General features: G+C 52.2%; 6 protein-coding genes across 6 annotated transcripts; 2 read left to right on the top strand and 4 right to left on the bottom strand.

The window, feature by feature from the left end:
- Positions 1 to 99: 99 nt before the first annotated feature.
- BDV17DRAFT_301834 (glycoside hydrolase family 16 protein) lies at positions 100 to 1,414 on the top strand (the record flags this gene model as incomplete). The annotated part of the gene is made up of 2 exons (XM_073764323.1): positions 100 to 682; positions 751 to 1,414. Exons 1-2 carry the CDS (start codon positions 333 to 335, stop codon positions 1,412 to 1,414), a joined length of 1,014 nt encoding a protein of 337 aa, XP_073618558.1. The 5' UTR covers positions 100 to 332.
- A 693-nt stretch (positions 1,415 to 2,107) lies between these two features.
- BDV17DRAFT_256320 (SEC14 family lipid-binding protein) lies at positions 2,108 to 3,759 on the bottom strand. Its single transcript, XM_073757056.1, has 4 exons — positions 3,722 to 3,759; positions 3,514 to 3,655; positions 3,063 to 3,443; positions 2,108 to 3,005 (listed from the first exon to the last, which is right to left on the bottom strand). The coding sequence occupies exons 1-4, from the start codon at positions 3,724 to 3,726 to the stop codon at positions 2,460 to 2,462; spliced, it is 1,074 nt and encodes a 357-aa protein (XP_073618557.1). The 5' UTR covers positions 3,727 to 3,759; the 3' UTR covers positions 2,108 to 2,459.
- BDV17DRAFT_256319 (uncharacterized protein) lies at positions 3,760 to 4,324 on the top strand. Its single transcript, XM_073757055.1, has one exon. The coding sequence runs from the start codon at positions 3,844 to 3,846 to the stop codon at positions 4,051 to 4,053; it is 210 nt and encodes a 69-aa protein (XP_073618556.1). The 5' UTR covers positions 3,760 to 3,843; the 3' UTR covers positions 4,054 to 4,324.
- A 575-nt stretch (positions 4,325 to 4,899) lies between these two features.
- On the bottom strand, positions 4,900 to 7,993 carry BDV17DRAFT_256317 (putative transcription factor (Snd1/p100)). Its single transcript, XM_073757054.1, has 2 exons — positions 7,673 to 7,993; positions 4,900 to 7,511 (listed from the first exon to the last, which is right to left on the bottom strand). The coding sequence occupies exons 1-2, from the start codon at positions 7,808 to 7,810 to the stop codon at positions 5,004 to 5,006; spliced, it is 2,646 nt and encodes an 881-aa protein (XP_073618555.1). The 5' UTR covers positions 7,811 to 7,993; the 3' UTR covers positions 4,900 to 5,003.
- A 159-nt stretch (positions 7,994 to 8,152) lies between these two features.
- Positions 8,153 to 9,746, bottom strand: sod1 (superoxide dismutase SOD1). Its single transcript, XM_073757053.1, has 4 exons — positions 9,303 to 9,746; positions 8,550 to 8,881; positions 8,382 to 8,478; positions 8,153 to 8,329 (listed from the first exon to the last, which is right to left on the bottom strand). Exons 1-4 carry the CDS (start codon positions 9,313 to 9,315, stop codon positions 8,307 to 8,309), a joined length of 465 nt encoding a protein of 154 aa, XP_073618554.1. The 5' UTR covers positions 9,316 to 9,746; the 3' UTR covers positions 8,153 to 8,306.
- Positions 9,747 to 9,834: 88 nt separating this feature from the next.
- BDV17DRAFT_256309 (sedoheptulose-7-phosphate:D-glyceraldehyde-3-phosphate transaldolase TAL1) lies at positions 9,835 to 11,569 on the bottom strand. Its single transcript, XM_073757052.1, has 4 exons — positions 11,404 to 11,569; positions 11,020 to 11,334; positions 10,583 to 10,966; positions 9,835 to 10,531 (listed from the first exon to the last, which is right to left on the bottom strand). Exons 1-4 carry the CDS (start codon positions 11,437 to 11,439, stop codon positions 10,295 to 10,297), a joined length of 972 nt encoding a protein of 323 aa, XP_073618553.1. The 5' UTR covers positions 11,440 to 11,569; the 3' UTR covers positions 9,835 to 10,294.
- Between the last annotated feature and the right edge of the window lie 109 nt (positions 11,570 to 11,678).

Here is an 11,678-nt window from a genome sequence, read left to right as displayed (position 1 = left end):
ATGATACCTCTATGCCGTTTTCTCTCGAGTCTTTCTTTTTCTCTAGCGGTGGTGTGCGGGTGATGGTGGATGCTGATTGATGCTGATGCTGATGGGGTTGGAGTATATATTGATTCAACAAGCGCCCTTTGGCCATGGCTTGTTCTGTTCTGTTTGTCCTTGTGTTAACCAGACAAGAAGATAAGAGCGAGAGCAAGAGCGAGAGTCTTGCGCTGCGCTGCCATTCCTTCTTCTTCCTTCCCTTATACTGATACTGCTGAGCAGTCTCACATTCCTTTCTTTTCTTCATAGATACTTATCCAATCCAGCCCATTCCTTCATTGTTCGTGACGATGCGCATTACATCTACCTTCATCCCACTCGTGGGCCTAGCAGCTGAGCTCGCCAGCGCCGCCTACGTCCTTCAAGACGACTACACGCCCGACGTCTTTTTCGACAAATTCTCTTTCTTCACAGACGCCGACCCGACGAACGGCCATGTCGACTACGTTGACCGAGCCACTGCCGAGGGCGGGGGCCTGATCTCCTCGGGCTCGTCGGTATACATGGGCGTCGACCACACGAATGTCGCTCCTGCCGGACGCCAGAGTGTGCGTTTGTCTAGTACCCAGACGTACCACCATGGTTTATTTATTATTGATTTGGGACATATGCCGACGGGGTGTGGGGCCTGGCCGGCTTTGTACGTTGACTACCCCATCCCTCCTTCTACCAAGCAAAACACATATACTAATAGTTACAACATAATAGCTGGATCCTAGGCCCCGACTGGCCCAACGGTGGCGAAATCGACATCATTGAAAATGTCAACGAGGAAACCAATAACCACATGACGCTGCACACCTCAGACGGCTGCAGCATCGACAACACCGGGTTCTCAGGGACATTGCTCACTTCAAACTGCTACGTCCAAGCACCAGGCCAAGACAACAACGCCGGCTGCGGGATCTCGTCCCCTGATACATCCTCCTTCGGTGCCGGGTTCAACGCCGCCTCGGGAGGCGTCTACGCGACTGAATGGACAAGTGACCATATAAGCGTGTGGTTCTTCCCCCGCTCGTCCATCCCCTCCGACATAAGTGCTGGAACACCAGACCCATCCAGCTGGGGAACGCCCACAGCGCGGTTTGCGGGGGCGGGGTGTGACATCGATTCCCATTTCACGGATATGCAGATCATCTTCGATATTACGTTTTGCGGGGACTGGGCGGGGAATGTTTGGGGGAGTGGGAGTTGCGCTGCGCTGGGTGGGAGTTGTTCGGATTATGTGGCGAATAATCCGAGGGTCTTTGCGGATGCTTATTGGGATATTAACAGTCTTAGGGTTTATCAGGAGGAGGGGGTGCTTAAACGGGCAAGGGGGTTGGAGGTGAGGAGGGAGTTTCCGAGGAGGGTGTTGAGAGGGAGGAAATAGGGAGATAGGGTTTGATTTAGAGGCTTTGCTTGTTTGTATGCTGCTGCTACTGGTGGACTTTTGGTCTTTGCTTTGCACTCCTTTTTCTTCTTGTTCATAGTTTGTTGTGTCGTATATATGATGAGATATCCGAGCCAAGATAGGTAGGGCACCTTGCTATTATTTTATAGTCCACTCCACTCCCCTAACTAAAAGTATTAACCCAGCCCAGCGAGGTATTCTCTATTATAATACTCCGCACTCATATAATTCGTCACTGGTCGTGACTATACCTTCCAATTTCCCGAATATTTACGCCCGCGCTATACGGGTCGCTCCTTCCTGTCCTACCCCGTTCTGCCCCAGTCACCCACAGTCCGAATCGTAATAGTAGCTCATTCCGATTACTACTCTGTCCTCAGATCGCCCATCAATACCTGGAACTGAACAGTTACGATAGGTACTCATCTTTTTGTTGAAGGTTCCTCCTACTAGTATTTAACTGACTGAGCCCTTCTGCTGGTTTTCGTGCCCATGGGGAATGTGGAAGTGGTGTTGACCCGGGATTTATGGACATGTCATGTCACAGAATATACATTTACTGCGTCCTGAGTAGCTCAATGCAGAACAGCTTGAGTTCAGCGTTGAAGTTTCAATGTCGACAGCCATATCTTAAGCACCAAAGGTAAATAACGCTAGAACTTGCGTATGGAAGATTCATGTCTAAGGCTCCGGGTAGATATATAAGTCCATTTCTTCTACAAGGCAAGACAACAAGGTGAGAGAAACACCATGCGAGAAGAAGATCGTATTCTATAAAATAACCCCAGACCCACACAGATAGATTAGGATAGGATAGACAGTTCAAGATGACACAGAACAAAACGGGAAAGGCCAGTACAGTACTGTCAGGGTATGTATGTATCTATATATGCAGGCTATGACAAAAACAGGACAGGACAGGACCAATATCATACCACGATTATGGTAGTTGAAAGGGGGTAAAATGCCGATGTTGTATGATGTAGTGTGTAATTAATCAGATATGCATGGCTGTTGTCGCCGCTCAAGCAGACACGGTCTGGGTAGGCTGGGTCTGGCCCTCGGTTTCCGTAGCGGTGCCATTCTCAATTTCCTTTTCAGAGACCTGCTGCTGCTGCTCTTCCGCGGCAGGTTGTACTTCCGCCTCATTCTTTCCCTCCGTTTGTTCCACATTCGCCGTCGCAGAGTGATTCGTCTCAATCTTCGACTCCGGCACAGGAACAACCGTCTCACGAGCCTTGCCACCTTCCTTGCCTAAAACCTCAATCTTATCGCCCTTGAAGAGAACCGGTCCCTTGATGAAGCCCGGCTTGGTCTGGTCCTCCGCCGGCGCGGTCTCAAGGGATCCGATGAGCTCGCGAGCTGGCTCGTCAAGGTACGGCATGTCGCCCCACTGCCAGTCGAGCTCGCCGCCGTATTGCTTGGGGATGCTAGAAACGTCCATGAAGGAGGAGAGCGTCGGGAGGACTTCGGAGGCAGAGAGGATGAAGATCTTGGATGTTGTGCCTGGGTCGAACCATCGCTTGATCCAACCCCAGACGGTTGGGAAGAAGCCGGGGGCTCCGATGATCTAAAAAGGTGCAATTAGTATAGAGTTATGGGTTATATCGATGAAGTGGTGACGTACGAAGATCCGATCCAAAGTCTCAGGGTAATGCGCCGTAGCCAGGACACTAGCATCCTGCATGTGCCCCTTCAGGTTCCAGAACTGCTTCAGTCCTACACCGCTCACATCGACGATATTTGTCGACGCCACGATGGGCGTCTCTGTATGCGGACGGGGCAATCTCGAGCAAAGCGGCATGACGAAGTTGAGGAGGTTCTCGTAGAGAGCGAACAGGCGCAGCAGGCGCTGAGGGACAGTTGAGGACTTGTGCGTTTCGGACGTCGCCTCGGGGTCCGTCATCGTAGCGTTGTAGGTGGCCATGTTTTTGCTGTTCAGGTGCTTGATCTCGAATACGTAGACGGGGATACCGCGGCGGTCTCGTCGGCCGGTCCATTGCGGGTACTATATCCGTAGGGTTAAGGTTAGAGTCGCCCTGAACCAGGGTATATGGAACGGTAGAAGCGTGACTCACCATCCTCCTAGCCGCCTCGTAAGAATCCACATCAATATTCGCATACAGAGACTCGATAGCGTTCTCCTTCCGCCAGTCCTCCGTATCCTTGAATTGTCCCCAGGCCCCATTCACATCGAATCTGCGCGCGCGAAGAAACCGCCTGAAACACAACCCATTAGTACCACCAAAACCAGTCAAGTCACAAAAAATCAAAGGCCAAACATACAACATCGTCGCATCATCATGGCTCGGCTTCTCCCCCGCCCCCTCCTTCCCAGGCTTATAATACCCCTCCTTCTCACAAAGCTTCTTAAACTCAACTAACTTCCCCTCCTGCTCCTCCGTCAAATGGTGCAAATGTCCCGCAAGCCAGGCGTCGCTCGCGGCCGCGCTCGCCGACGCCACGGGGTCGTTCTTCGGATCTGCGTTCGCATTAGTGGTGGACTTCTCGCTCTCCGCTTGGCTGTGGTTGGATTTTGTTCTCCACAGTGGCATTTCGGTGTGTTTTTTGCTAGGCCGGGGTATAAGGCTCAGAGGACGGTGTGGAGGAAGGGATAGGGAAAAAAAGTTGTGTTGGGCTGTGGTTGGTTGGGGGCGTGAGAGTAAGCAGCTGGACTGGACTCTTGCACTTGTCGGGCAGGTTCCTGGCGTTCCGGGATCGGCGATCGGATTGCCTGTTTGGTGGTCGATTTGGCGGGATGTCGGGGAGGAGTGATATATAGAGGGGAGATTGCAGAGTGAGGTGCAGAGTGAGGTTCGAACGAGCGACAGAGGTAAAACAATTGAAGAGATCGAGATAATCGAAAGTGAGGGACAGTGAGGGATCGGCTGGAACTCGGCGAATCGATCGAGGTCCGATGAGGATTCTGCATTAAATCATCGCTGCATAGATTGATGAGTCAGCTGGCTGCAAACTAACATATTAACTAACGTAATTCACGGGTCGTCCGACCAGGCTGTATGCCATACTGAATGCCACCTTTTAATCCTTATTATCTGAACAATAACCTCAAGAGACTTAAGATTTAGTATATACTTTTGTTATATAGTATATAATCAAGAATTTAAAAGCTATTCTCTAAATCTAAGAAAATCCGCTGGTAATATAAAATACAGCTGTAATTTTGGTATTTTATGTTATTCCAAGTTTATAGTTCAAAATAAGTTTAACATTATCCAAAAAAGAGCTTAAGTATACATTGGAGGCCTATTTATCAGCTTATTCTAGTTTTATATCTATTTTACTAGTAGTTGTTGAGATAATAAGGCTTAAAGAAGTAGTATTTAGTATGGCATACAGCCCGGTCGGACGACCCGTGAATTACGTTAGTGCTAAGCATCCGGTCAGTTATGCAAGGTCTACAGTAAACATGGGTATATAGGGAAAGAAAAGTCCCAAAATGAGTCCATTTTACGTGCCCAATGCACAAAGAAAGCTAGACATAGAGATATTTGTACAAGAATCAGGAAGATGGCCATCATCCAGACCAAAGGGTTAATTGAACTTCTTAATCCTCAGTCAAGTCACCATACTCCCACATACCACGACGCTCAGCCTTCGCTTCCTCCTCCAACTCCCGCAGATTCGCCAGGCGGTCACCAGCAGCACGCTCCCAACCCTTCAGCTTGCGAGGAACCATAGCCAGACCCTCCCGCGCGATCTCCGCGTTGTAGCTCTCGTGGATGTTCTTCGACTCGGAGAAGTCCAACAGGGTAACGTGCAGCGTTCCCTCGGGCGCGACGTGGTCAAAGTTAGCGGCGAATTCACGGCCGATGAGTTGGTCTTCCATGTAGCCAACTGCATCGGCGAGGTAGTCGGGGGAGGTAGGGAACTGGAGGAAGGACAGGACAGCGTCAACGGCCTGGCCGCGGAGTCGGCGGACGGAGAACTGTTCGCTCAGGGGGCGCAGGCGAGACCAGGGGAGGATCTCCGAGTTGCCGTGGTCGATGTAGACGACTTCGGCCTGTTGCTTCTCGCGGTCGTTGCGGCGGACCTTGGCGCGGTACCACTCGCCGTCTTCGGTGAATTTGGCAGCGACGAAGTCACCGGCCTTGGGCGGGCCAGGGAGTGGTGTGTCATTGGCCTTGTTGAGATGGAATGATCGGAATGCGCTCATCATTTCTTCCAGAGCGCCGGTTGTTGACTTTCCGAGTTCTTGGATCTTCAGGCGGGCATTCGTGGGGTCGACATGGGTGACGACAACCTCGTGGTACTTGATGGGGGGTGCGACGGCTTCCGTCTCTACGGCGCTGTCGTTGGTGGCCTCTTCCTCTTCTTCCTGGGCTTCCTTGCTGGGATCCCAGTCGTGCCAAAGACCTTTACGGGCTTCCTTGGCTCGCTGTTCAGCGGCAAAGTATTCCGTCGCGTGGCCAGATTGCTCTGCAGAGTAGGCGTGCACAGTAGCGAGACCCTCCTCCAGCAGGACCTTGGTGAAGTTCTCCTTGTTGATGTATAGGGTACCAATGAAACCGCCAACCTTGTCGATAGTCTCAACATCAATCTCGACATCGCGCTGCATGCAGCGTCTGTTCGCAAGCTCGTGGGCCTCGTTACCAAATGGCTCGGCGGTCTCGTTAGGGCCACGTGCAGATCGAGGAGCACGGATACCAGAGAGAACCAAAGTCAACTTGGCGTTTTCGCGGGGAACAAGGACAGTGAACCGGGACCCAGACTTGACAAAGTCGACAACAGCGGGAACACGCTTCTGACGCTGGAGAATTCCAACTTCCATCTTGGCCTTCTGCGCACTCTCGGAGTAATCCTGGTACTGCTTGACCTTGGGAGGCTTGCCCGACCACATACCCTTGCCCTCCTTCTGAGCTTCAGCTTCGGCAATCATCAAATCGTCGTAGTCGGGAGATCGGTCGGTGTCGTCCTGGCGGTGACGGATAACGGAGGCGTATCCGGCCTGCACCAGACCAAAAGCAACGTTGGTGTTTCCGAAAACTACCGTAGCCACGTCCCTCGCTTCGAATCCTTCCGTAGCAGGCTTCTTGCCGTCGATAGTAACCTTGACGTGCTTGCCGATGATCTTCTTGCGAAGGAATTCCTTTGCGTCGGCTGCAAATGGCTGCTGGGCAGGATCGGATGGCTTTGGCTGACGGATGCTGCTCAAACTAATCCTCTTCTCCTGGCCAGCCTTGTTTCTGAGGAAGAGCGTGTCCGCATTGAAAACACGGGAAACAATGTAATCCTCAGCGGCCCCGCCAGCAGGACCCTTGGACGAAACAAAACCGGTGAAGACACCCTTGCGACCATCCTTGGCGGCCTTCTCTGCGCGGCGGAAGGCAGCCATCTCAGCGCCAAGGATAGCAGCGTGATGGTCGTGGCACCGGGCAAGACCGGCCTCCAGAAGGAACTTCGCGATGTTTCCGTTGGGATGAAGGACAGTAGCGATGAGCTGGCCTTGCGGGGTGACACCCAAGAGAGAAACTTGAACCTTGCGCTGCAGTAGTCGGGACTCGACGAACTGGTGAGCTTCCTCGCCGTAGGGTTCGCCAGGCACCTCCTGCCCATCAGCAGTCTGCCGCTTAGTCGCAGGTGCTCTGGCACCACCAAGAACAACAACCACCTGCAGGTGTTCCTCGGGGTCGACAAGCAGGCGCAGAACAAGACGGTCTCCCGTCAGGACCCGCTCAACAATAGCCTCAAGATGCTTATTCTTCCACTCCTCCACCAGGGCTTTACCATCCGCAAGCTCATACTTGGTTTCGATCTGACCATTTCCAGCGGCCCAGACACCCTTTCCTTCGGTCCTGGCGTGGTCTTCTAGTGCGCGGAGTCGTTCGAGCATAGCAACGGTCTCTTCTGAGTCGTCGCTTCGCTTGCCGGCTTCTTCGCGGACGCGGCTCCATCCTTCCTGGACAACAATCTCGGGCAGTGTCACTTCGAAGCTTGGGAGCTTGATCCTTCCATATTCGCGCTGCGAGGTGGGGACGGTGTATAGTGTCTGGAATTGGATCACTTTGCCGACGAGGAGTTCGCGGAGGAATTCACGGGATTGGAAGGCGTAGGGCTAGAAGAGGCGGAGTCAGCTTCAATCCCAAAATAGTCATCGAATTTTCAGAGGGGAGGAAGAGATAGACAAAAGCAAAATATGAGGTTGAGTGCTGCACCATTGAAAGACGAATGTCTTCCACGGAGCGATCTCGAGTCCGGGGAATAGAAACGGCCTACCTCATCTCCCTCTCTCCGCAGCCGTGGCGCAGAGACATATGCCAAACTCAGAGTGCGCTCTTGTCCAGGGTTTGTAACATGCGACAAGACAACTGTGTCGCCAGACAATACTGACTTCACACGAGCTTCTAGAGGCATGTTGGAGTGAACAACAAGCACAATTGGCCACTAGTGTGCTGGGGAAAAAGGAGAGAAGAAATAGAAAGGAACAGGAATATGAAAAGAAAGAAAAGGGGTTCAGCAGGCGGTAAGAAAAGGTGGTTTATTGATCGCAAGTTGTGAATTGTGAATTGTGGTGAAGATGGGGGAGCACAAACAAAGGAAAGCGGAAACGTGGTTCGTTCCAACTGCCACAAAGTCCAAGTCCGAGCTCCGGCTTTGTGGGGAGACGGCGAGTCTGGCCATGAGCCAGTGACCGCCTGCACAGTAGCCACTCACCAATAATACAGCTTTATTACATCTCATACGTTTAAATTAGAATATTCATGATACTGCCGTTCAATTTGAATGTGGCTAACTTGCAGCGCCTTCTTTTTTTCAACTAAGGCAAGAGCAGAACAGTTTTGGGCTACCTGGCTTTCGTCCTCCACATTATCCAGTGAGAATCATCATATCATCAATCTTAAGAGAGTATTTACGCAGCAATGCCGATGACACCTATAACATTCATTAGCATCCTCCCCAAGCAATCTACTCAGAAAATACTCACCGCAAGCGGGACGGAGACCAGCGTTACCAGTCTTCTTGGACTCCTCGTTGCCACCACGGCCAAGGTCATCAGTACCAGCGTGGACGACAAGGGTACGCTATATACAATGCATTAGCCATCTCAATCTTGCACCGCTCTACCGTCGGGAACACCATAGGGAGAACATACGCCCAAAACGCTCTCGGCACCGATCAGCTTGATAAGCTTGTCCTGCTTCGAGCCAACGGCGTTGCCCTCAGCATCGGTCTTGAAGTTACCAAGGTCACCGACGTGGCGGACTTCGTCCTCGGGGGCACCATGGGTCTTGCCGAAGGGGTTGAAGTGGGGGCCAGCAGAGGTACAGCCGTTGGTGTTGTCGCCGAACTGGTGGATGTGGAAGCCACGCTCAGCGTTGGCGTCGTGGCCGGTGACGTTCCATGAGACGGTGGTCAGGGAGTTCTCGTCGGCCTGCTCGAAAGTGACGGTGCCGGTGATCTTGGAGTCACCACGGAGGACAGCAACTAGAGCAAGACGGTCAGTATAGCTCTCTCTTTAACGATGTTATACAGCCAATGGAATGAGACCTGGAGCTGCAGCTGGGCAATCCAATCGTGATCGATCGCCACCTGCGGCACGGCACCCAGATCTGGGGTCGATATGAGGACCTAGGGTGTTCCTAGCTCAGACCCAGCGACCGAGACCGAGCCGTGACAGTAACAGCAGCTAGAGAGCAAGCTAGCATGCGCTTTTCATCATCCTTGAGCTTATATCAACGCCTCGCAGGGGAGATAGAGACGATGATAGGCTGTCGGCGCAGGGCATAGCTCGAAAGGTGCTCAAATCTGCTCACACAAGGTCCTCCGGCCACGGTCGATCGTGGACCCGGCCAGGATAAAGGCCAATAACAATGGATGCAGAGAGAGAGGGTACGACTCTACTTACCGGCCTTGACCATTTTGACTGATTTCTGAGATGAGAAGTAGAACTGAAAAGATGTTTTGTTGGATGGGTTCAGATGGAGCTGAGAGATGGAAGTGGAAGTGGAAGTGGAAGGGAAGGCAACTGGAGTGAAATGGGGGGAGCGAAGGGAAGTCTAAGTCGGAGTACCTAAGGAGGGGTAGACTCTTGATGAGCAGTGTAGCTCGGTGGATTATTCGACGGGCTTCGACAGTTTGCAAGCAATTCCTGCCACTCAGCTGTGAGCTGGTGGTTTTCGTGAGCACCCCACCTGGCGGCCGCCTCGGAATGACGTTTTCTCTGACCAGAAGGAGGGGGAGCTGGATTCCTAAGCAATCGATTCTAGCCAGAGATAACAATAATTACTCCGGCATACTTGACTAACAATCGACATCTTCAACATGGTCTCTATTAATTCACTGAGACAACAGAAATACTCTGTATAGCCCTGAATGTTTCTACAGCGGGAATTCCAACAGTCTAAGATGGAGCTCCCGATACCGAGTCCCCCCACCATAGCACCCCATCTGAATCGGGTCACAGCCAGTGTAACAAGCCTTCAGACACCTACTCTGGGGACTGAGTAGTCAATGATTTTAACCGAAATGCTTAATAACCTTCTTCGTCATGTAAAGCCTTATTTGAGATTTTATCTTGTCAACTGAGGTTCGCATTGAGTAAAGATAATGGTGCGGGATGGTGCCGGGGGGGAAGCTACAGTATGGAGTCTCGGACGAAGCGCCCGGCACGCACGCAATTCCCGTGCTCAATCTCCGAATCATTCGCAACAAGAAATACATGATTGCTCCAACTCAGCTTTAGAAATTTGATAATATATAAGACGTGGTATTCCGTAATTCATATCATATCTTCTAGAGCAAATTTTTGCGAGTCGCCAATTTTACACAAACGAAATGAGTCTCGTCACATCACAAGGCAGCCAGTGCCGTTCTCCTACATCATGAATGTCAAACAATCTAAGCCTGGACCTTGGTCTTGAGGATGTCCTTGAGGGTGACGGCGTCAGCAGCGAACTTGGAGATACCCTCGCGGAGCTTCTCGACGGCCATGGCCTCCTCGTTGAAGTCGAAGCGGAACAGGGCCTCGTCGTTGAGGTAGCTCTGCTTGGGGATGTCGAGGCTGCTGGCGGAAGAGGCGTCGAGCTTCTTGGGGACGGCGTCCTTGGAGTTGTACAGCTCCTCGAGAAGACCGGGCTGTTTTCGTTAAGTCACTATACCAGATTCAAGAAAAGGGGGTACACGTACGGAGATGGTCAGGTAGTCGCAACCAGCGAGCTCAGTGATCTCGCCGACGTTACGGAAAGAGGCACCCATGACGATGGTCTTGTAGCCGAACTTCTTGTAGTAGTTGAAGATGCTCTGGACGGACTTGACACCGGGGTCCTCCTCCTTGGAGTAGTCGCGCTTGTGAGCGGCCTTGTACCAGTCGAGGATACGGCCGACGAAGGGGGAGATGAGGAAGGCACCGGCCTCGGCGGCAGCGATGGCCTGGACAAGAGAGAACATAAGGGTCAGGTTGCAGTTGATACCGTGCTTGGACTGCAGGATGTAAGCGGCCTGGATACCCTCCCAGGTGGAGGCGATCTTGATGAGGACGCGGTCCTTGGAGATACCAGCCTCTTCGTAGAGCTATATCGAGTTAGTAGATGTTCCAAGTACGAAATTATTGGGGGTTTGCGCACCTTGACGATGTGCAGAGCCTTGTCAACGGAAGCCTTGGTGTCAAAGGAGAAACGAGCGTCAACCTCAGTAGACACCTTTCCGGGGATGATCTCGAGGATCTTCTTGCCGAACTCGACGAGGAGGAAGTCGAGGGTGTTGTCGACCTGGGCGTCGAGAGAACCGCCCTGCTTCTTGGCCTTCGCGACGGCAGCGTCGATCAGGCTGGCGTACTCGGGCTTCTTGGAAGCAGCAAGGATGAGAGAGGGGTTGGTGGTGGCATCCTGAGGCTTGTACTTGTCAATGGTAGCGAAGTCACCGGAGTCGCAAACGACAACCTATCGACGGGTTGGTGGTTAGCATTGCACAGCAAAAGCGTTGAATACTCGAATGAGGGGGTGGATTACGGTGCCGGACTGCTTGAGCTGTTCGAGAGAAGACATTGTGTATGTGAGGTGGGGGTGTGATGAATGAAGATCGATTCAATTCAACAGATGGATAGAGAAAGGAGTGAGAGAAAAGGTAAGATGGCAAGACAGACTCTTAAATGAACCTAAATTGCAGAGACGTGGCGGAGACGTGGCGGAGAGAGTGATGTTTTCGTGGTTCACGTTGACCTCAGTCCCAGTTGACTGGTGGGGCTGCACTGGGCGTATGACGCTATCGCCGCTCCGGAGGGGTA

The sequence above is a fragment of the Aspergillus undulatus genome (genome assembly GCF_047715775.1).
Source record: "Aspergillus undulatus strain CBS 261.88 unplaced genomic scaffold BDV17scaffold_9, whole genome shotgun sequence".
NCBI classification, from domain to species: domain Eukaryota; kingdom Fungi; phylum Ascomycota; class Eurotiomycetes; order Eurotiales; family Aspergillaceae; genus Aspergillus; species Aspergillus undulatus.
The sequence above is the reverse complement of the archived record's forward strand: the minus strand, read 5'-3'. Positions and strand labels throughout refer to the sequence as shown.